Source organism: Myxine glutinosa, chromosome 8 (genome assembly GCF_964187855.1).
Source record: "Myxine glutinosa chromosome 8, kmMyxGlut1.1, whole genome shotgun sequence".
NCBI lineage: Eukaryota > Metazoa > Chordata > Myxini > Myxiniformes > Myxinidae > Myxine > Myxine glutinosa.
In genome coordinates, this window is record NC_136268.1 from 109,519,439 (window position 1) to 109,543,738 (window position 24,300).

The 24,300-nt window shown below is 50.6% G+C and overlaps 2 protein-coding genes across 3 annotated transcripts in view; both read left to right on the forward strand.

Annotated features, from left to right (window-relative positions):
* The first annotated feature begins 819 nt into the window (after positions 1-819).
* On the forward strand, positions 820-6,025 carry LOC137412997 (uncharacterized). Its single transcript, XM_068098357.2, has 6 exons — positions 820-867; positions 976-2,243; positions 2,343-2,515; positions 3,382-3,845; positions 3,964-4,575; positions 4,818-6,025. The coding sequence occupies exons 2-6, from the start codon at positions 1,027-1,029 to the stop codon at positions 5,712-5,714; spliced, it is 3,363 nt and encodes a 1,120-aa protein (XP_067954458.2). The 5' UTR covers positions 820-867; positions 976-1,026; the 3' UTR covers positions 5,715-6,025.
* Positions 6,026-13,591: 7,566 nt separating this feature from the next.
* The window catches only part of VPS16 (VPS16 core subunit of CORVET and HOPS complexes), a 157,291-nt gene continuing 146,582 nt past the window's right edge, over positions 13,592-24,300 (forward strand). For both annotated transcript variants that reach the window (XM_078783671.1, XM_078783672.1), the window contains exon 1: positions 13,592-13,761. In XM_078783671.1, coding sequence (XP_078639797.1) covers positions 13,712-13,761 — 50 coding nt within the window. In that variant the 5' untranslated portion in view covers positions 13,592-13,711. The remainder of the gene's footprint in view (positions 13,762-24,300) is intronic.

Consider the following 24,300-nt stretch of genomic DNA (forward strand, 5'->3'; position numbering starts at 1 on the left):
ACGTTTCAGAGTTGGAAACACAAGGAACCAGCCTGGAAAGTTATCGAACCTAGGGCACAGGAATTGAAGAAAGAAGCTCTTTATCGCAAGGTGCAGGGCAAGGACCTCTTTGCAATGGAAGCTAAGTATCATCCATATTGCAGAAACAACTTCAATAGTGAGTACCAAAACCATGAGCGTGGAAGGAAGAGGGCAGAAAAGGCAGCAGACAACATTGACAGCCTGCAGGCCCGAAATATAGCAGCACATGACAAGTCCTATTGTGTAGTAAAGGATTACATTCTTAGGAATGTGATTGAACGCAAAGAAGTCGTCCTGCTAAGATCCCTGCGCAACTTGTACATGAAGACACTGGAAAGTGAAGGTTTTCCTAATCCTGAATACCGCAGTGAGAAATTGGCAAGACGGTTACAAGGCGACAAAGACATATCTCGTGAACTCACATTCTCCAAGGTGCCCCACCGTGGTTGTATTGAGTTGAGCTTCATATACAGCTCTAGCATTACTGTAGATGAAGCAGTTGGATGTGCGTACAAACTTGGAACAGCTGACCAACTACAAGGAGCAGCACTCACCCTCCATTCTCACATTATAAAGGCATTCAAAGAGTCAAAGGAGCTACCATGGCCCCCAACAGCACAGGAGCTGGATGCTGTGAAGATGGATGAGCTGCTTCCAGAGCATCTTGTACAATTTCTGAGCTCAGTGGTGACCGGGATACTTGATGGAGAAAAGTGCGAAAGGACACAGAGGCTGGTCTATTCGATTACACAAGATGTGTGTTGAGCAGCAACTAACAGCAAGTGGAAACTTCCAAAGCACATCCTCCTATGTGCCACACTTCGTCACCTCTATCAAAGCAAACAGGTGAGTAATCAGCTAATTTACTGCTTATGAGGTCCTACATTGTCATTGCTTTACTGTGTTTGATACAGGTATTTGATATTGATATAAAGCAATTTTCTATCTTTGCAGCTCACAACCATCCTTTCACGACTAGGACACTCAGAGACATATGACTTCAGTATGGAACTTAAGACAGCAATGGCCAAGGCTTTTGATGAGATTTCCACCCACCTGACCCCTCAAATCATCACCGGCGAGGGAAACACTGTTTTTCACAGCGAGTGGGACAACCTGAACAGAATCACCACCAACGTTCATGGCTCAAATGTTGTAAACAGCGCCGGGGGAATCATGATTCAAGAGGTGAAAGAGAGCCATGTGAGCACCAAGAACAGGACCCTTCCTCTCTATGACAGGTCATCCAAGATGAGAAGCCTTAAGATCACGCCTCCCGAGACGCTGCCAGAGCTGGCATTCAAAAGAGTTGGCCCCAAATTCCCCATGCAGGCCAACCTTACCCCTCCTGCTGAAAACCAAGAGTCATATGATGCCTCAATGTTGCAGTACAACGCCCATCTCCTCTGCAGATGGTTAAGCAGCCAGGGCAAGCAGCAGGTTCCTGGATTTGGTGGTTTTATTTCAAGCACAGGGAAAGTGCCTCCTAGGAAATCTACAATTGACTTTTACACCCCCATCAACCAGCCCATTACAGACAACGCAGTGGTGTATGAGCTACTCAAGAGGTCCGAGGCAGCAACGGAGGAGGTTGGACAGCCATACACTATCAACACGTTTGACCTGGGAGTGGTCATGAAGGCCTGTCCTATAGTATGGAAGTATGGGGAGGAATTCAGTAAGCATGTGATCCTCATTGGCAAGTTTCACACGGCCATGAATTACATGGGCAGGCTCACTGGGCGCAAGTGTCTTGGAGCTGGCTACGCTGAGATCCTCATAGAAGCTGGCCTCGCAACCAGTGGTTGCCTGAAAAGCATCCTGAGCGGGAAGTCATATGCCAAGGCTCTCTTCAGTCTGAAGGTGGTCACAGAGGCACTTGAACGGTTGCTGTTCAATGTTTTCCTGGAGGAGGAGAAACCAGACCACCCATACGAGACCCTCATCAACCTCATCCACTGCTGCACTTCTGAGAGCCTTGACTCCACTCTGAAGGATCCCGCACTGCTCAAGCTGATTGATCAGTTCCTCCGATACCAAGACAAGGTACGCAGGGGCCACCTGGGCAAAACGGGCATGTTCTGGCTCTCTGTGATGGATCATGCAAGGCTGGTCTTCATGATGGATTTTGCTGTGAAAACCAACGATTTCGAGCTCTTCCATCACTGCAACGGTGCCATGGCAGATCTCTTCTTTGCGTATGATGGCCACAACTACGCCAGGTAATCTATACACTCATTCCCTTAAATACTCGATATATAAAAATGTGTAAGTGGAGCTTACTTGTAGTATTAACTTTAATTATTATTCATTTACTACAGGTACCTGACCTGGTTTGAGGCCTTTCTCACAAACATAGACCTCTCCCATCCTGGTGCTCTTGATTACATCAAGCTTGGAGCCATAGCTGTTGCAAGATCACTGATCCCAGGGGCTCTCGCAGCAGTGGACAAGACCATGGAGGAGACATTCATGAGGTTTGCTAAGTCTTCAGGTATGTCAGTGTGTAGAGACAATAACTATATTATATATACTAGGGCATGCCCGTACTATATATATATCTAAAATTATATCCCCCCCCTCTATTTACATGAAATGGTTTGGTTCATGAAATGTTTTGGTCCATTCGCAACGCCAAAGCGAACGGCGAACGCTTTACATGAAATGGTTTGGTTCATGAAATGTTTTGGTCCATTCGCAACGCCAAAGCGAACGGCGAACGGCTTGCGAGTACAGTGACAACCCCCCCCCCCCCCCTCTATTTACATGAAATGGTTTTAATTAGTTTTAAAACATAGTTTAACGCCAACATATGGCATGCCCGTACCCGTACTATCCGTAATGGCGCACGCTCTCACAGGAGCTCCGGAAGGTCGCATATCGCAGGAAAGCGAAAGAATCGCAAATTAGTTTTAATTAGTTTTAAAACATAGTTTAACGCCAACATAGCGCCAACATAGTTTGCCGACGGGAAATAAATGAATACGCTCTCAAATGTGCCATCCGAGGCAGAGTCTGTTCGCCACGTTCGGCACACGTGATAGCTCGCTGCTCTCTGATTGGTTGAATCGTTTTTTGGACATAGCTCGGTAACTACTTCTGCGATTAATTTAAAACCTTGAAAAGGCACATCCTCGGGTCCCCAGCAATATACCTGGCAAGTTTCAAGTATATCGGACCGGTAGTTGTCGAGAAACAGCGGTCACAGACAAACATACAAACATACAAACATACAAACATACAAACAAACATACACACAGAGATTACTGGAATTATAGATAGATATATCACCTATATTTAATTACAGGTTCATGTTGGTTGTGATGATAAAATTCAAACTTCTCCCTCTCTACATTGCAGGTGGTCTACTCGGTCTCTTCAACAACTGTGGCGCATACCAGAAGTGGTGCCGCACAACCTCTGCCCGCGCTCAGCTCTATGAGCTTACTCTTGAGATGTGCGGCATGATTGACGACCCTGAGATGCCGAAGGCAGGCAAGCACCGTGAGCTGGAGCCTGCCCAAATCAAAAAGTCTGAAGAGGCCGTGCAGAGCGTCATCTCTGCCATCAAGGGCTTCACAAACCCCTGGAGAATCCCAGACAAAAACCGACTGTACTCCCTAGCATCTGGAGCTCCCATCGATCCAGAAGTTGAGGCTGACGTGCTGCGGGCCGAGACTGCAGGCAGGGCTGCCAAGGAGCAGTTCATCCAAGAGCGCTTTGTTTCCAAGAGGAAGGAGTTCTTTGATCGCCTCAAGAAACTTAAGCTCAGGACGATGGATCACTGCAGCAAGAGGGTCAACCTTACATCCGCACAGGGGAAGGTGGATATTGATTCAACTTATACTAATTGCATATTTCATTACACAAAAAAACATTCTTCAGAAAGAAAATTAAACTGTTGTATTTATGCCTTCCTCATTTCTTTATTTTCCATTGCAGCTCTTTGTATACAAGGAGCAGAGCAACCTCGCCTTTCAGCTGCTTGTTAAATCGCAGATTATGGAGATGCCCATAAACCTTGAGGAACTCATGCGGTATCCCCTCTCACCTGTTCCTCATGCCCTTGGCTCTCCGGATGGCTATTTTGCCAAAACAAACAAGGCCACCATCCTTCACCATCTGCTGCAGGACAGGGACGAAGAGGTACCTTACCCCAAGGATGCCCTCTTAATACAGGATGGAAATGCCCTCTTCCACATGATGTCCAACCTCCCACCAACCTGTGGAGAGATTTGCATGCAGCTCCTGGACCAAATGGTTGCCAAGCACCATTTTGTGTTCTCCACAGATTGCTACCAGCCAGATTCCATCAAAGCCCAGGAGAGGCTCAGGTGCGGCTCTACTGAGAAGTACATAATTGATGGTCCAAACACCCGCAGGCCCTATGACTTTAAGTCATTCCTTGGCAATGAGCTAAACAAGAAGCAGCTATGTGACCTGCTTCTCAAGGTCTGGGGGAGCAATGCGGCAGCATCCCGGATTGAGAAGAGCATGAAAGCAGTGGTGTGTGTTGACGGGAGATCCTATGACTTAACATCAACAAATGAAAAAGTAAGTTGACAGAAGATGCGTGACTTAAGCAGTCACCCTATACACAATGCTTTGAAATACATCTTTAGACTCTACAATACTAGATAGACCAAATGGCTCTTGAAATGTGAATATTCTCGACTTCACACATGTACAATTGCAGACCATATTTGGGCTCTTAAACATTTTAAGTCATGCAGTTTTTGTCATATGTATTATTTGTTACACTGTGTAGTAGTATTTAGTTTCTTTATTTGTTACAGGTGCAGACTTCTGAGATCTACGAACTGTGGTCCAACCAAGAGGAGACAGACAGCCGTATTGTCCTGTACCTCCACCAGGCTGTCAAATGGGGGTACAAGTCCTGTGTGGTGAGGACACCTGACACAGACATTCTGATGATCCTCCTCTACCATACCAGCAGGATCAACCTCTCCATCTACCTTGACCACGGCTCTGGCAAACATCGCACACTCATAAATGTGACGGAACTGTCTGAATCACTGGGCCCTGACTACTGTAGCACCCTGCTGGGATTCTATGTATTTACTGGGGAGGACTGTACCAGCGCTTTTAAAGGCAAAGGCAAGGTGAATCCCCTGAAGAAGCTGCAGAAGAATCCCAAACTCCACAACGCTTTCAGGCAGCTTGGTGCAGACTGGCTGGTCACAGATGAGCTACAACAGGAGATGGAGAGCTTCACGTGCATCATGTATGGCCAAGCACGGATGACATCAGTTGACGCAGTACGAGTGAAGATGCTTAAAATAATGGTCGGTGCTGACAAAGTCCTGGACTCAAAGTCAAAAGTGGACCTGGAACGCCTGCCTCCCCCCAAGGTCTGTCTCATTCCACATGTGCAGCGAGCCAACTACAGAGTAGCCTTCTATAAGAGAGCAGACGAGGCAATAATCGAGAGCCCAAAACCATGTGATCCAGGCATGGGCTGGGAGAAGACAGGAGAAGAGGAGGTGTTGGAACCCATTTGGACATCCTCCCTCCTTCTCTTGTTGAGGTACTGGCTCAGAGAGCAGAGCCAGAAGAGCAGGCAGCTCTTGACAAGGTGGCTGATTACGCCAACAATAACTTGTATGTGGGTGAAGAGGATGGAGAGTACGAGCATGAGGATGAAGAGCTGGAGTTGGAAGAAATCGAATTAGAAGATTTCTTCAGTGATGATGAGGACAATGAGTAGTTTAGGTCAGCTAGTTGGTAGTGACATGAAAACATAGGCCTATAGTTGTCTTATTAACATTCATGGCTGTATTTTTGCTGTTTTTTTTACAATAAAGAGTCAAAATGTTGTCGAATGTCAATACATAATTAGTAATAAAGAATTCCTTGGGTCAGAATTGTATGGAAAATGTGTTCATTTGTCTCTGCAAGTTGTTTACATCAAAAGTTATGCAACTTTATATAATACTATGATTTTTCAGGTTTGAGTTTGGTGCAATAAAGGGTTAAAAATGAAGCCTTTTGGACATTATTTCAGCTTGGCACCCAATATAATCTTCAAATAGACACTTAAATGATTAAGAAAAAACTGGTGGTGAACAAAAATTCACCCTATGCGCTTGAAAAAATGAAAGGATAGTTGGTTACACACATTTTTGGCATTTTTTGCTGTTTTTGTCCAGAAATAGAGTCAAAATGTTGTCAAATGTCTAAAATAACCATCCCATTGAATTCCTGGGGTCAGAATTGTATGGAAAAGTGTATTAATTTGTCTCTGTATGTTGTTTACTTCAAAAGTTATGCCTCTTTCTACATCAATTTGTTTTTTTCGGTTTCGGGTTAGTTGCAATAAAGGGTTAAAAATTAAGCCTTTTGGACATTATTTCAGCTTGATACCTGGCAGATTCTGAAAGTAGACACTTTGAGGATTAAGAAAAATCAGGTGGCATAAAAAAAACCGGGGGGGGGGGGGGGAGGCGCGTGGACCCCTATGTCCATCTAGACTAATGTATTATGGAATACAGTTATATTGTAGCGGTTCCCGCTGGATGTACACAATCGCCTTGCACCTGCCAGGACGCGGCCAGGGCGCAATCGCCATGCCGGGCTCGTCCGGACGGGCCCAGACGCGCCTCTCCCGGGCATGCCCGGACTCGCTGTTCCCGGGCACGCCCGAACCTCCCGGGCACGCCCGGTCTCGTCTTTCCCGGGCATGCCCGCTCTCGCCTTTCCAGGGCTCGCCCAGAGCGCCCGGGCACGCCCAGCCTCGACTTGCCAGGCCGCGTCCAGGACGCTCGGGCATGTCCAGACTCGCCTTTCCAGGGCTCGCCCAGAGCGTCCGAGCATGCCCGCTCTCGCCTTTCCAGGGCTCGCCCAGAGCGCTCGGGCACGCCTAGCCTCGACTTGCCAGGCCGCGTCCAGGATGCCCGGGCATGTCCAGACTCGCCTTTCCAGGACTCGCCCTTGACACCCGGGCATGCCCGGTCTCGGTTTTCCCGGGCAAACGCCCCGGCATAAATGTGTATATATATTGCTGCCCGATAAATGGGCTTTTCAGAGTACCCGAGTTTGATACGTGCATTAAAGCAACTCGGACGAATTTCCATCTTTGGTCGCGTCAATTCTTTCGACTCGCGTTGGAGCGCAGCTCCTTCACTGGTGACCAACCGACATGGACACGGCAGTGACTCTTAAACTGCCTACCTTCTGGGAGGCTCACGCGGCTGTTTGGTTCGCCCAGGCGGACTCCCAGTTCGCCCTGCGAGGCATCACCGCGGACGACACCCGCTTCCACCATGTCGTGGCAGCGCTCGGTTCCGCCACCGCAGCCCGCGCCCTGAGCCTCCTCGAGCACCCGCCGGCTGCTGACAAGTATGACGCGCTGAAGACGCTCCTCCTCGACACTTTCGCCCTCTCGCCGGCGGCACGCGCACGGCGCCTGCTCGACCTGCCCGAGCTCGGCGACACGCGCCCGTCCGAGCGCATGGACTATATGCTCTCGTTGCTCGGTGAGCACTCTCAGGATTTTCTGTTCCGCGAGCTGTTCCTTCGCCAGCTGCCTCACGCGGTACGCCTCGCCCTGGCTGGCACGTCGATCACAGATCCCCGCGCCCTTGCCAGGGAAGCCGATAAGATCTCCTCGGCGGGCCAGCACATCGGAGCGGCTACCTGGAGCCTGCCGCCATCCGAGGCGACGCCCACGACGCCCGAGCACCCTGCGCGGTTGGAGGCCGAACTGCCGGTGCAACTGGCGGCCGCCACGCCGCGCCAACCACTTCCGACACGACGGCCGGGGCCTCCACCTGACCAGGCGTGGTGTTATTACCATGCCAGGTTCGGACACAAGGCTCGGACGTGCCGACCCCCGTGCACTTTCGGCAAGTCGGGAAACGGCCGGGCCGGCGTTCATTCCCAGCCATGAGTGCCGGCCACTCGGGCAACTTGCTTTTTATTCGGGACACAGCGTCCGGGCGGCGTTTCCTTTGTGACACCGGCGCCCAACTGAGCGTCATACCCACCTCCGAGCAGGACAGGCGGGACGCCGTTTGCGGCCCCTCTTTGGTCGCTGCGAATGGCTCGGCCATACGCACTTTCGGCCCGCGCGACGTCACCCTCTGCTTCAGCAGCCAGCGCTTTCAGTGGACCTTTGTGACCGCCTGCGTCCCCATGGCTTTGCTGGGCGCCGACTTCCTCTGCGCGCACGGGCTGCTGGTCGACGTCAGACGACGTCGCCTTGTCAACGCCGAGACCTTCAGCTCCCTGGCGTGCACGATGAGCAGCTCTGCGCCGACCGAACTGGCGTGCGCCCTCCTGACGGCGAACGAGTTCGCTCGCCTGCTCGCGGAATTCCCGGCCCTCACGCGGCCGACGTTTTCGGCCGTCGCAGTGCGGCATGGGATCGAGCACCACATACCCACTACGGGCCCGCCGGTCTACGCCAGGGCCCGCCGCCTCGACCCTGCCAAGTCGCCGTGGCAAAGGCCGAGTTCGACGAGTTGGAGCACCTCGGCATCGTGCGGCGCTCCGATAGCGCGTGGGCCTCACCACTGCACATCGTGCCAAAGCCGGGGGGTGGATGGCGCCCGTGTGGCGACTACCGCCGCCTCAACGATGCTACCACCCCCGACAGGTACCCGATCCCGCACATCCAGGACTTTTCCGCCCGTTTGGCGGGACGGGTAATATTTTCAAAAATTGACCTGATACGGGGATACCACCAGGTACCTGTCCGGGCGGCCGACGTCCCGAAGACGGCCGTCATCACGCCGTTTGGCCTGTTCGAATTTTTGAGGATGCCGTTTGGCCTCAAGAACGCGGCCCAGGCGTTCCAGCGCTTGATGGACGGCGTGCTGCACGACCTGCCATTTCTTTTCGTCTATCTGGACGACATCCTCGTCGCCAGCACGTCCCGCGCCGAGCACCTCCTCCACCTCCGAACACTGTTCGGTCGCCTCAGCGAGCACGGCTTAATTGTCAACCCGGCCAAATGCCACTTCGGCACGACGACCGTTGACTTTTTGGGCCACCGCATCACCAAGACCGGGGCCGTGCCGCTGCCGACCAAGGTCGAAGCCATCACCACGTTCCCGCGTCCCCGTTCCATCAAAGCCCTACAAGAGTTCCTCGGCATGGTGAATTTTTATCACCGATTCGTGCTCCGCGCTGCTCAGCTCATGCGGCCCCTTTATGAGGCCCTCCGGGGCAAGCCGGCCAGGCATGACATCGTTTGGTCCGCGGCCATGGACGCGGCCTTCGCGAGCGCAAAATGGGCCCTCGCCGACGCAACGCTGCTGGCTCACCCGGTGCTCAACGCGCCCATCGCCCTCACTACGGACGCCTCCAACTACGCGTTGGGCGCCGTCCATGAACAATGGGTGGACGGGGTTTGGCAGCCAGTCGCTTTTTTCAGCCGGCAACTCCGGCCGAACGAGTTAAAATACAGCACGTTCGACCGCGAGCTGCTCGGTCTATTCCTCACCGTTCGCCATTTCCGACACCTCCTGGAGGGCCGCCCGTTCACGGCTTTCGTCGACCACAAGCCGTTGGTCTACGCAATGGCCAAAGTCACGGAGCCGTGGTCGGCCCGCCAGCAGCGCCACCTCTCCGCCATGTCGGAATTCACCACGGACATCCGGCACGTCGCCGGCAAAGACAACGCCGTGGCCGACTGTCTTTCTCGGGCCAGCGCGAACGCGGTCCACCTCGGCGTGGACTTCGCGCTCATGGCGGCTGACCAGACCACCGACACCTCGGTGCAGGCCCTCCGGGCGGCGGACACGGGCCTCCGCCTGGCCGACATCCCCTTCGCGGGCACCGTCCTGCTCTGCGACGTCTCCCAGGGCCAGCCTCGCCCCCATCGTGCCCGTTTCCTGGCAGCGCCGCATCTTCGCCTCCATCCACGGCCTTTCTCACCCGGGCCGGAAAGCTTCTCAGAAGCTGGTGTCGGCGCGTTTCGTCTGGCACGGCCTTCGACGGAACGTCTGTGACTGGGCCAACGCCTGCACGACCTGCCAGCGTGCCAAGGTCCACCGCCACACCCAGGCCCCGCTGGCACCATTCACCGTGCCTGCACGGCGTTTCGACCACGTCCACGTGGACCTGGTGGGTCCCCTGCCCCCATCGCGGGGGTTCACCCACCTGCTCACCATGGTGGACAGGACCACCAGGTGGCCGGAGGCCGTGCCCCTCACCTCCACCACCACCGCCGACGTGGCGCAGGCGTTCATCGCCACGTGGGTCGCGCGCTTTGGCGCACCGGCGGACATCTCATCCGACCGCGGCCCACAGTTCACGTCCGAACTTTGGGGCGCGGTCGCCCGCTCGTTGGGGGTCACGCTGCACCGCACCACGGGCTACCACCCCCAAGCCAACGGGTTGTGCGAGCGGTTTCACCGCTCCATGAAGGCCGCCCTCATGGCCGGCCTTCAGGACGACGGTTGGGCCGACCGGCTGCCGTGGGTCCTTTTGGGCCTCCGCACGGCCCCCAAGGAGGACCTCCGGGCGTCCGCCGCCGAGCTTGTCTACGGCCAGCCGCTCCGCGTCCCGGGCGAGTTCGTGCCCGACGCGACCAGTCCCTGGTCCGCCGCACACCAGCGCTCGGACCTCCAGGAGGCCGCCCGACGATTTGCCCCCGTGCCAACGTCCCGCCACGGTGGCCCCCAGTCCTCCGTTCCCCCGGCGCTTCGCACAGCGGAGTACGTCTTTGTGCGTCATGACGCACACCGGGGGCCACTCCGGCCGCCGTACGATGGGCCCTTACGGGTCCTGCGACGGGGCGACAAGTCCTTCGTCGTCGACATCGGCGGCCGGTCGGACCGGATCTCTGTGGACCGCCTCAAACCGGCGCACGTGGATGTCGACCGACCACCACGGTTGGCCCTTCCTCCGCGGCGAGGCCGCCACCCGTCCACAGTTCCCCCCGCTCGACCACCCACCACCAGATCGGATCCCCCCCCACGACCCTCCAGGGGTCGCTTCGGCCGGGTCATCCGGACCCCCCTTAAATTGACCCTGCCGGTGCAGGTCGATTCTGGAGGGGCGTGTGTAGCAGTTCCCGCTGGATGTACACAATCGCCTTGCACCTGCCAGGACGCGGCCATGGCGCAATCGCCATGCCGGGCTCGTCCGGACGGGCCCAGACGCGCCTCTCCCGGGCATGCCCGGACTCGCTGTTCCCGGGCACGCCCGAACCTCCTGGGCATGCCCGGTCTCGTCTTTCCCGGGCATGCCCGCTCTCGCCTTTCCAGGGCTCGCCCAGAGCGCCCGGGCACGCCCAGCCTCGACTTGCCAGGCCGCGTCCAGGACGCCCGGGCATGTCCAGACTCGCCTTTCCAGGGCTCGCCCAGAGCGTCCGGGCATGCCCGCTCTCGCCTTTCCAGGGCTCGCCCAGAGCGCTCGGGCACGCCCAGCCTCGACTTGCCAGGCCGCGTCCAGGACGCCCGGGCATGTCCAGACTCGCCTTTCCAGGACTCGCCCTTGACACCCGGGCATGCCCGGTCTCGGTTTTCCCGGGCAAACGCCCCGGCATAAATGTGTATATATATTGCTGCCCGATAAACGGGCTTTTCAGAGTACCCGAGTTTGATACGTGCATTAAAGCAACTCGGACGAATTTCCGTCTTTGGTCGCGTCAATTCTTTCGACTCGCGTTGGAGCGCAGCTCCTTCAATATCACAAATATAAAGACAATGGTTTTCAATTACTTTTGTTTGTTGCTTTTCTATAATCCTGAGCACTATTTTGAGGCCTTTATTGGATTCCTCGACCCAGAAAACATAGGATTAGCATATTTAATTAAGTCTCTAGGTTGACTAGAAGCCGAGATCGCGCAAAATATGTATTTTATGGCGGCCATTTTCAAAATCCAAAATGGCGGCCATGCGCATGCAGGTGTCTATCTATGCAAATGCCAACATTGATTTTGAGATTCTCCGTGCTCTGAAGATTCCAAAAATGTACAGGTTTGCTAATCCCAAAATTTTGAAAGAAATTATATTTGTTAACATAGTGAACCTGACTATCTTCATCACTGTCCTGAGTGTCATTTTCGCAAAGGTGTCTATGCAAATGTCAACATTAATTTTTGGATTCCTCATGCTCTGAATATTCCAAAAATGTATAGTTTTGCTAATGTACCAAAATTTTGAACGAAATTATATTTGTTAACATAGTGAACTTGACTATCTTCATCACTGTCCTGAGTGTCATTTTCGCAAAGGTGTCTACGCAAATGTCAACATTAATTTTTGGATTCCTCCTGCTCTGAATATTCCAAAAATGTATAGTTTTGCTAATCTACCAAAATTTTGAACGAAATTATATTTGTTAACATAGTGAACCTGACTATTAGCATGTAAAACACAAAAAAAACATAAATGGACACATAAAACAATAAAGGGAGGAGGAGACAAGAGGGGGAGAGAGAGGGAAGCACACAAACACAACAGTAGTGAACAGGGACATTGGGAGATCTGTGGAAGGGAGAAGAATGGGGGAGGAGCGGGGGAGGGGGAGGGAAGGGGTACACGGTATAAAACAAAATGACACGACGAGGAATTTCAGGAATGAAGTCCGAGATTGAAAGAGGTGGATTTGGGGTGCATTAACGGGGATAGAAAAGATCAAGGTTTTGGATGGGGGAAGATAAGAGATGGTGGTGAACAGCTGTTTTAAAGACCTGGAGGGAGGAGTGGGATTGAAGAGAGTGAGGGAGTTTGTTCCAGAGGCGGGAGAAAAGAGGAGTGAAAGAGTGAAGGTGAGCAGAGAGTCTTGATTTTGGCAGTTTCACAAGAAGAGGTTCCAAAGGGTCATTTTGATGGGTTCCAAAGGGTAATTCTAAAGGGTTGTAAAGGGTAATTCTAAAGGGTTATAAAGGGTAATTGTAATGGGTTCTAAATGGTAATTTTAATGGATTCTAAAAGGTAATTGTCATGGGGTATAAAGGGTAATTCTAAAGGGTTATAAAGGATAATTGTAATGGGTCATAAAGAGTAATTGTAATGGGTTATAAAGGGTGATTGTAATGGGTTCTAAAGGGTAATTGTAATGGGTTCTAAAGGGTAATTCTCAAGGTATATAAAGGGTAATTGTAATGGGTTCTAAAGGGTAATTCTAAAGGGTTATAAAGGGTAATTGTAATGGGTTCTGAAGGGTAATTTTAATGGGTTCTAAACGATAATTGTAATGGGTTCCAAAGGGTAATTATAAAGGGTTATAAAGGGTAATTGTAATGGGTTCTAAAGGGTAATTCTAAAGGGTTATAAAGTGTAAGTGTAATGGGTTCTAAAGGGTAAGTGTAATGGGTTCTGTAGGTAATTGTAATGGTTTCTAAAGGGTAATTCTAAAGGGTTCTAAAGGGTAATTGTAATGGGTTCTAAAGGGTAATTGTAATGGGTTCTAAAGGGTAATTTGAAAGGGTAGCTGTCGGGGACTGAACAACAGGCCCTTAACCATCTGGAGTCTACTATTAAACCATTACACACACATCAAATCCAGGAGGCGGTAATTGTGGGTGTACAGTATGTCTAATCTGCCTGAGGGAAGTCGCTCCTATCTTTCATGACGGGGGTGGTTGAAATGCCGTGACGAAACTGTCGAATTAAACTCGCGCTTGTGTTTAATCCAAATCCAATCCAACTGTTGATGAGAGCCATCGGCACCGATTGCGGCAAGCACAGGGAAGGTGAACAACCAACGACCGAGCATGGCGTTGGTCACAGCAGACTGGAGTCCAATGGGAGATGCTTTTTACAGGTAAGATCAGTTCGATGTTCTTTCTTCATGGCGTTGGACTGCAGCTGGTTACGTACTCCGCACGCGAATTCGGGCCTGTGCCGTGTCCTGGCCTGTTCGGTACCCGGTACTCAGACTCCCCATGCTGTGAGAGCCAAGTCGTGTCATGACGAGGCGGACCCACGATGCCGGACATGTGGTCCTTGCAATGTAACGATACGGATGAGTGTTCTATCATTATATCAATGCTGTCACATGTGCATGCTTCCTACCCTAACCCCCTTCCCCCCCTTGTACAGATCTATCAACACTGGCACATGACATGTGCAAGCCCACAATCCCCACCGCCCCACCCCCACCCCAACCCCTCACCCTCCCCCCACCCCCACCCCCACCCCCACCCCCACCCCTCACCCTCCCCCCACCCCAACCCCCACCCCTCACCCTCCCCCCACCTCCCACCCCTCACCCTCCCCCCCACCCCCACCCCTCACCCTCTCCCCCTCACCCTCTCCCCCCTCACCCTCTCCCCCCACCCCCACCCCTCCCCTCCCCCCACCCCTCACCCCTCACCCCACCCTCACCCCTCACCCCACCCCTCACCCCTCACCCCTCCCCTCACCCCTCCCCTCACCCCTCCCCCCTCCCCTCACCCCTCCCCTCCCCTCACCCCTCCCCTCACCCCTCCCCTCACCCTCCCCTCCCCTCACCCTCCCCTCACCCCTCCCCTCCCCTCACCCCTCCCCTCACCCCTCCCCCTCCCCTCACCCCTCCCCTCCCCATCCCCCTCACCCTCCCCATCCCCCTCACCCTCCCCCTCCCCCTCCCCCTCCCCTCATCCCCCTGCCCCTCCCCTCATCCCTCACCCCTCCCCTCATCCCACCCTCACCCCTCCCTCCCTCACCCCCTCCCCTCACCCCTCTCCCTCCCCTCACCCCTCCCCCTCCCCTCACCCCTCCCCTCACCCCTCCCTCACCCCTCCCCCTCCCCCTCCCCCTCCCCTCACCCCTCCCCCTCCCCCTCCCCCTCCCCTCACCCTCCCCTCCCCTCACCCCTCACCCCTCCCCCTCCCCTCACCCCTCACCCCTCCCCCTCCCCTCACCCCTCCCCTTCCCCTCCCCTCATCCCTCCTGCCTTTACCCCCTCCCTCCTCCCCTTTACCCCCTCCCTCCTCCCCTTTACCCCCTCCCTCCTCCCCTTTACCCCCTCCCTCCTCCCCTCACCCCTCCCTCCTCCCCTCACCCCCTCCCTCCTCCCCTCACCCCCCACCGCCCGGCATGTAAAGATACATCAATGCAGGCACATGCGCATGTCACCATCCCCCCACCCCTCCTTGTACTTGTCTATCAAGAAGTAGTGTTGTAGCTCTGTAGTTATTGGCAGATGTGCAGAATTAAATTTTATATTAGTACTTTTACATATACACTACCAGTCAAAGGTTTATGTACTTTACTGGTGTACTTAACACTTAAAAGTGTACTTCAACTTTTGACTGGTAGTGTAATTCCAAAACAACGCGAAGGTATTTCAGGAAACATCACTGGCTTAGAGTTGCTATAACGTTCTTCCCGCATGGCAGTAGCTGATACGTGATGAATAAAGGTAAAGTTTGAGGGCCTCCCAAGATGAAGGCCCCCTGGCACCATTGTAAATCCGGGCCTGCTTCTGGCGATGGTAACAATTGGATCCCAGCATTCTGGAAACATACGTCACGAACTAGATTAACGGATTACCATTCTAAACCAGGCTACCTCGGTCATGACTTTCACGCGAGAGAAACGATTTGGTGTGGTTGACATTTGGTTCCAGTTTATACTTATTTGATTCCCGATGCCCTCAGGATTGCCCAACATCTGACCAAAATGATAATTAAATTAGTTACCATGAGATCATCCAGGGTACAGTTTCCTGTTTCAACACAACGGGACTATACGTAGAGACCCGGAAACAACTTGAGATGTCTCTCATTTATTTAATTTTAAGCATGAAACCTCTGATATATATATATTGTTGTGGATCTGCCGCCGGCCTTCTCCCCTTACCAAGGGGGGATTAGTCCCCTTGTCTTTGACTGGCCGACGGGACCCGGGACCTAGGACGTCCTTCCCGGACAGCGCGAAATAGGGTCGTAGGACTAGAATCACTATTACCTAATTACTCGCGCTGCCCAGAAACGAGGAAATAAGCCCCGCACGAATCACGCGTGCTGAGACGCCGAGCGGTGCGTACACGCGATCCGTGCCGTTTATAGATGGAACCCGATTCAAGCAACCTTAATTCGTACCACGCTTAGTCAACGATGGAAAACACGAAGGCGATCGAATTGGAAGAAAGAACAAGGTTTATTTACACTATTCACAATGATGAGAAGAAGAAGAGACACAGGGCAATCCTTAAGAACAGTCTTAACTTACTCCCAGGGCAAACGGGCCCGTCTCACACACAGACACACTCACACGGGGTTTGCAGCTGCGGGATGATGTTCACCACGTCCAGGGATGGCTCTCGTGCAGCTCCCTCCGGCCTCCGGCTCGTCCCGTACAGATGGTAAGTAGAGACGGCAGGAGCTCTCCGCGTGTCGGTTGGCGCACACGGGATAATACGGGGCGAACGGTAGGGTCTGGGCTCTGGCGGTTAACCACATTTAGAGGCCATTTTTCCCTGCAAAGCGGGGGTTGGCCTTTTTCGGGGACCGTGGTTGTTGTTGTTTTTTGGTCCCCTTTTGGAAGCAATGTTTTACGGCCGGATGCCCTTCCTGCCGCCAACCCTTTTTGTCGCCTTTTACGACAAGCAGGGAATTACCAGTGAACTGGTACTCAATTAGCCGACCTCGGAAGGATGACAGGCTGAGTCAACCCCCCTGGCGTTAATTCAGCGATCGACCGGGATTCGAACCCAGGATCCTGGGATCCTAAGCTGGCACCCTAGCCGCTAGCTCAACACCAGGCTACGATGTGAAACACTATGGAATAATATTTACCGACAGGAACAGTGATGTGGCTTTTATTGAGTTATTGTGTGGTTAACACTGGCGGCTTTTGCCGCGTTCACTCGCCTGGCTGCGTACGTAATAGGCGAATACAGTTCAAAGCCTTGAAGCGCTGACACAATGATGTGCTCTCAATGCGTTCGCCGTAAAAGTCCTTCCAGCCCTCTTCTCTGCGGGTCCTTTACAATGTGCAATTCCTTCAAGCAAGTCCTTCTCCCTCTGCGAGTCCTCACTGCAAGCCCCTTTCCAACCAGTCCTTTCGCACGAGTCCTCCTGGTAAGTCCTTGTGCATAAGTCCTCCTGGTAAGTCCTTGTGCATAGGTCCTCCTGGTAAGTCCTCTGGTAGCAAGTTCTCCTGGTAAGTCCTGTGCACTCGAGTCCTTTCGTACGAGTCCTTTCAAGGGCTTTGTGCACTGGCTTTTTTTTATAGGCACGCCACGCGAACCTTCTAGCACTTGCCAGACGCGCCTTACCATGCCCTATCACGCCATGCCCTTAGAGCCCTGGTTGGCTGGTGGCCCTTACCGTCATGCCTCTGACGCGCTGCTTTGACGCCGCCCCACCCCGACCCCACGCTCCTCCCTCTTCTCAGGCCTACCTCGTGTTACTCGACTAGTGAGCGAACAAAGGGCAGCGAATGCTGCTGGCAGCCAAAGTGTAACAAACTGAGGGATCAGCCAAAATGGAGCGCGGGATCGATTATGCCCATAGGTGGAATTGGAGGGTGGCGCAAAAATGAAAGGACCTAAACTCATGTCTTTACACAACGCAGATATTACGAGTGGAAATGGCCTATACTTACACATACTATGACATAACTAATACTCTAAGGTGGCCTACGTGTTGCTCGTGGACTAACTATGGGGGGCAACCCTTTATCCTTTAATGATCAATATGTGCCAATCTCAAAACCGTAGCAATATATACATGGATAATGCCGAGCGGTTAGCAATCCGCGGCCCGAGCGGATTAGTACCAAGAGACTAAACCCGATTGTAGCGGTTCCGAAATCGTGCCACACGTACTCAATTGAAAGAAAAGACAGATGCGATCAGATTAGGGAAAAACCAAGAAAGAACAAGGTGAATTTATTAAGAATATACAGGAGGAAAGAGGAAATGAAAGGAATGTACAAGAAGAAGGAGAAGGACACAGGGCAGGCTTAATTACGCAGTCTTAACTTACAACCCCAGACAAACATACGCACTCACATGGGGCTTGTAGCTGGTAGGGTGGACGGTCCAGTTAGATGGTCCAGGCGATGGGGTCCAGGCTCCAGGTGAGGCTCCGGTTCCATGGGCGAAAACCCGGCAGGCAGCTTCGCGCGTATAATTCAATGCGAGTGGACCTTACATATAGCGGGGGGGAGGCTCGTGTCCTTCAAAAAAGCGCCTTTTGTAATCGAGCTCGTATACAATGCGCTCTCCCAACAAGTCCTTCCAAAGAAGTCCGTTTGCCAGCGTGCGCAGTCCTCAAGTCCTTCGCGCAAGAAGTCCCCGAAAGAAGTCCGTCAAAGGGCTTTGCGCTCGCGCTTATATATCGCGCTTATATATCGCGCTTCAAGATCACTACGCGCTCCTCCGAAACCACGCCCGCCACCGAGCTCACCTCAGCCCTGGTTGGTTGGTGGGGCTTACCGGCCACTCCCTGATGGTGAGTTGACGTGGCCACACCTTCTTCTTGAGGTTCCGACCCCTTGTTCCTCGAGCCGACTGCATGGTCAATGGCGGCGCTTGTGCGAACGCTAACCAAGGCGCGTAACAGAATTTGGAGAGAGGCCGCAAAATGAACAAAAGGGCCCACTCCTTATTTGATTGATGCAACGCAGATTCAACTATTGGAAACACGGCCTTATCTAAAACACACAATAAGGAAATAACTGTAATTTCTAAGGTGGCCTACGTGTTGCTGTGGCCTAACTAGGGGTGCAACCTTTAACCTTTACCGTCATATTTACAAGTGATTATTATTTCCAAAAGTGTGGGTTCTAAAACCGCAGCAATATATATATATTTCTCTCAACTCTGTGGTAGATGTTTGATTCACACCGACTTGGTGTAACTGTTGATGTAAATGCGTTTGAAAGGCCATATATCTGAAACGAACAATACCAGACAGCAAGAGGCAAGAGAGAGGAGGCGATGGGAGCTAGTTTCTAGCAGGGTGATGAAGAGAATGATGAAGGGATATGATTTTGAAATTCCGACTTCTTTCCTGGAAGTCCTAGCAATGTCCATGTGTTTTATACTTCTCCTGCCCCAAGCCCTCTCCCTCCCACAGATCTCCCGATGTCCCTGCTCTCAAATATTGTACTTGTGTGCTTCTCTCTCTCTCTCTCTCTCTCTCTCTCTCTCTCTCTCTCTCTCTCTCTCTCTCTCTCTCTCTCTCTCTATCTCTCTATCTCTCTATCTCTCTATCTCTCTCTATCTTGTCTCCCGCTCCCTTTATCTTATGTTTTATGTGTCAGTTTGTCTTTTTGTGATTAATGTCAGCTCTTACACGAGCCTATGTTAGCTCTTACAAAAAAAAAAAGGGACTTGATTGCAGTAGCACAGGGAGAGGCCACGCAATGAACCTGAAGCTTGGACAAAGCCAAATATTGAAGCACCTTCACTGCTTAAAAATAGAAATTATAGCAAGGAAAAAATTAACAAACGACAATGAAGTCACCAATGGGAGAAAGCAAAAGCAGATGTGTGAAAATAACCCGAAAATATTATATTACAAACTCGGAAAATAAAGGCCAAATGTATCTTCCCCCCCAAATGTCAATTGATGAAGATAATTTTTTTTTATTTTTAAATAACGACAAATTTAAAACAGCCAAGGCCCAGATGGAATTCCAAACATATGGCGAAAGCAACTGGATGCTCTCCACAACCACTGTGCGTGAGCTTTCAACAAACGTATCCAAGAGGAAAATATGATGATTGGCTCGCAGAAGGTAACACCTTCCTCATCCCAAACTCAGAAGAAACTCAACGATCTCACAAATATAGGACAATAAAAGGTCTACCAACAATATACAAACTTCTTATGGGACTCGTCACAAACGATGTACCACCACCTAACACAACAAGGTGGCCGAGAGGCAGAATAGTGGGGATTGAAGAGAGGATGCTACGGAACAATAGACCATCTACTAAACAAGAATTTGATTATTTGATATTGTTCATTGATTCTTGACATTGTTCATTGATTCTTGACATTGATAAACTGGATCTGGATTCAGACCTGAACCAAATCAATTCTGCTTGTTCTTGTCACCTAACCAACTCGTATACCTCGTTTTGTCATAACTCATCCACCACAGTTTGAGATATTGTGCTATATATAATTTTTTACCCCATCTCTCAATGGTGAAGAATCACTTTAAAAATTATTGTATCAGGATCTTCACCAAAATCTAATAACTTTGTCCAACCTCTTCACCAAATATCGTTGGAATCTGTCCACAGCTTTTTGAGATATCCTGTTCACAGACAGACAAATAGACAGGGGTGAAAACATAACCTCCAGTGGTGGAGGTAACAAGGCCTCATTCGAAAAACGCGAAGAAACAAATTGTCCACAGCCTGGATTGACTGTAAAAAAAGCTTTTTATTGTGTCCCACATTCCCACTTTGTCCCCCACTACCCCCACTCCTTCCTGTTTTGCCTGACTCTGGGCCCACTGTACAGCCTCATAAATGAACAGGGACATGGATACACCCTAACATCCAATACAATAATATGCAAAGAAATATGATAGGTGACACATCTACGGTGCATAGATGATTTAAAACTCTACGGTGAAACATAGATGATTCGCACCGAACTACGAAACATTGATAGAACAAATGAAATTAGTGAAACGGTGATCCGACTCTATTCAAAGGGAATTTGGCCGAGATATGTGTGCTGGGTGCACTTTAGTACAAGGTAGACCAACAAAAGCGGATAACTTAAAATCGACCGAGATACAGCAACTCGGCTCTCTGCTCACCTTCACTCTTTCATTCCTCTTTTCTCCCGCCTCTGGAACAAACTCCCTCACTCCCTTCAATCCCACTCCTCCCTCCAGGTCTTTAAAACAGCTGTTCACCACCATCTCTTATCTTCCCCCATCCAAAACCTTGATCTTTTCTACCCCCGCTAATTCACCCCAGATCCACCTTGTTTGAAATTCCAACTTCTTTCCTGGAAGTCCTGGCAGTGTCCATATGTTTTATACCTCTCCCACCGCCCCCTTCCCTTGCTCTCCCCCCCCCCCCCCAAAGCCCTCGCCCTCTCTCAGATCTCTCGATGTCTCCATGTCTCTCGGTCCCTGCTCTCAAATGTTGTGTTTGTGTCCTTCCCCCTCTCTCCCCATCTTGTCTACCACTCCCGATGTTATATGTTTTATGTGTCGGTTTGTCTTTCTGTGTGATTAATGTTCGCTCTTTCACGAGCCTCGATCTTGTATACAAAAAAAAAAAAAAAAAAAAACTTGAAAACGAAGCGTCATACAATTATCTCAGAGTAGAAGAGGACTACAAAATTTGTCACAACTAGAGCAATGTGACTGTGTCGCCAATATGCCCCCGCATAGTCCCACAACGGGCAGATGCCCTCTTTCACTGTCCTAAAAATAAACCAGTTTGATTTAAATCCCTTCAGCTGTTTTGAAGTATCACATTTTCACCAGCCTTCACAGGTTTCACATCGATTGGTGAAGCAGTTTCAGAGAAGGGATTTTTTGAAATATTGGCTTTCAAGCTCATATGGCTGCCACACCATATGACATGAAAAATGGACACACTGCATATGTATGGGTAGAGGATCATGTTTGTGAAGTTTCGTGTTGATTGGATAAGGTTCTTTTTTTATTTTTTATTTTTTATTTTTTTTGTATACAAGATCGAGGCTCGTGAAAGAGCGAACATTAATCACACAGAAAGACAAACCGACACAAAAACATATAACATCGGGAGCGGTAGACAAGATGGGGAGAGAGGGGGAAGGACACAAACACAACATTTGAGAGCAGGGACCGAGAGACATTGAGACATCGAGAGATCTGAGAGAGGGCGAGGGCTTTGGGGGGGGGGGGGGATATCCAAGGTTCGTTTTTATATCCAAGATGGCTGCCAAACCACATGACCTATGATGTCATTATTTTCAAACTATATGCAAACAATGTTGCTAGATAATATTTGTAAAATTTCGCATCAATAGGGTAAGTGGTTTCAGAGATATAATTATTTAATATTTTCCTTCAATCCAATATGGCTGCCACACCATGTGACCAATGATGTTTTTGTGATTATCTTTTAATCGCCATGCCTCGTCAATGACAGACGTAAAGTTTTGAGTCGATCAATTTGGTGGTTTGGGAGAAGATGTTTTGATAAGGGTTTATGTTAAATCCAATATGGCTGCCAGACCATGTGACCTATGATGTCATAAATTTAATATTTCAATACAAATTGGTCATAGATCATGTGCATGCAATTTCAGATTTTTAGGATAAGGAATTTGATTATAACATTTTTGGTTGGTATACCACTTCAACTATGATGTCATCATTATCATGCTTTTGTTCCCCCATTGGGAGTACTTGACAATGTGCCAAGTTTCAAGTTTTTGCATTCGGTGGTTTCCAAGAAATAAAATTTTAATTATTTGTGTCTGTCCCAAGATGGCTGCCATAACACGTGACCTATAGCGTCACAATTGTGATAAAAACATTCTGCATGGGAGTCACTCCTACCCTGAAAGTTTCGTCTTAATCGGACATGTGGTTGCTGAGAAAAACGAGGTTTAGCCTGAACAGACGGAAGGACGGACAACCCGAAAATATAATGCCTCCAGCCACCTGGGTCTGAGGCATAAAAAATGTGGAAAACCATTACCAAAGAACTACATACATAAAATGAGGCTGATCCTGAAAACATTTCTCACCCCAAGGAACAAAAACAAAGCCATAAACCAACTTGCTGTGCCAGTGTTACAATACAGCTGCAGAAAAATAAACTGGCCACAAGTGGAAATCAACAAACTCTGTATCAAAACAAGGAAACTCCTCACCAACCACAAAATGTTTGCCCAAAAAAACAATGCATTCTGATAGAAGATAACACACAACAGAATTTTTGATGAAATTTGTTAGAGATTCCTTTCAGAAATATTACTTGTAAGAATGAGTTGCGCATGATAGTTAGCCTCGTCTGTTCCCAAAGGGACAGGAGAGGCTATTGTGTGATGCTGCGTGAGAATTGAGGGAGCCTCCTCAGCGTCGACGAGCCTGGCATTTCACTCAGGCCAACTGGCAGGGTCTTCAAGCAGCCATCAATCATCTGGACTGGTCTCCGATCTCTACCGCCTCTGACATCAACTCACCCTGGGAATTCTTCCAAAGTAAATTGCTCTCTCTCATGCACAGATTTATCCCATCTCGTCTTCAGTTGTCATACCCTTCCTCCCGTCCATGGTACACGGAATCTTGTGGTGAGGCTGTTGCCCAGAAACAACTTGCCTTCGTCTCCTGGAAAGCAAATCCAACGGAAGGAAATCTCATTTCCTTTCGCAAAGCCCGAAACAAGTGTGTCTCCACCCTCAGGAGAGCCAGGAAACAATATCTCTCCGTTCTCAAGACCAAACTCTCCTATCTGTCTCCCTCTTCCAAATCCTGGTGGTGTCTGGTCAAATCTGTTTCTGGTGTTTGTTCCCCCTCCATCCCCTCCCTCACCTCAAATGGCTACACAGCTGACTCCGCATGTGAAAAAGCTGAATGCCTCAACTCTGTTTGCCTCTAAATCTTGTGTCCCAAACCCATCCCTCTCCGTACCCACCGTACCCAGTCGTACCCAGCTGCTCCTGGCCTCTGTGTCCTTTCCTCCTGACAAGGTGGAAAAGTTTCTGTCAACCCTCGACTCTGATTCTGCAACTGGACCTGACGGCATCAGCCCACGGGTCCTAAAATCCTGTTCTTCCGCTCTTTCACTCCCTCTCTCTGTTCTCTTCACCCTCTCTTTTGCTCAAGGTCATCTGCCATCTGCTTGGAAATCAGCCAACATCACCGCTTTACACAAAAAGGTGCAAAAACAGATCCTAGCAACTACAGACCAATCAGCCTTCTCCCAATTATCAGCAAAGTCATGGAATCCATCATTGCTTCGGATATGAAATCTTTCCTCTTCTCCAATGGCTTGATCTCTGATCATCAATTTGGTTTCAGACCTGGTCACTCTGCTCTGGACACGCTGCTTCTGCTGTCTCAACAATGGATGGAGGTCCTCAATGCCAAACAGGAAATTAGAGCTGTCTCCCTTGACATATCACGTGCCTTCGATACCGTCTGACACCCCGCTCTGCTCACCAAACTCTCCTCCTTTAGTATCCATGGAAATCTCCACGCATGGCTGGCGGACTTCCTCTCTAGTCGTAGTCAACGTGTGGCCCTGAATGGGTTTCTCTCATCTCCTCTTCCTGTTCAGGCTGGAGTTCCCCAAGGTAGTGTTCTGGGCCCTGTGCTTTTTCTGGTCTTTTTTTTGTATACTGAATCGAGGCTCGTGAAAGAGCTAACATTTACTTCACAAACAAATCAACCA

Coding starts and splice junctions, on each gene's coding strand:
- LOC137412997 (XM_068098357.2), top strand. CDS start 1,027: ATGGAACTTAAGACAGCAATGGCCAAGGCTTTTGATGAGATTTCCACC. Junction 2,516..3,381: donor GAGGTTTGCTAAGTCTTCAG/GTATGTCAGTGT, acceptor TCTACATTGCAG/GTGGTCTACTCGGTCTCTTC. Junction 4,576..4,817: donor TAACATCAACAAATGAAAAA/GTAAGTTGACAG, acceptor TATTTGTTACAG/GTGCAGACTTCTGAGATCTA.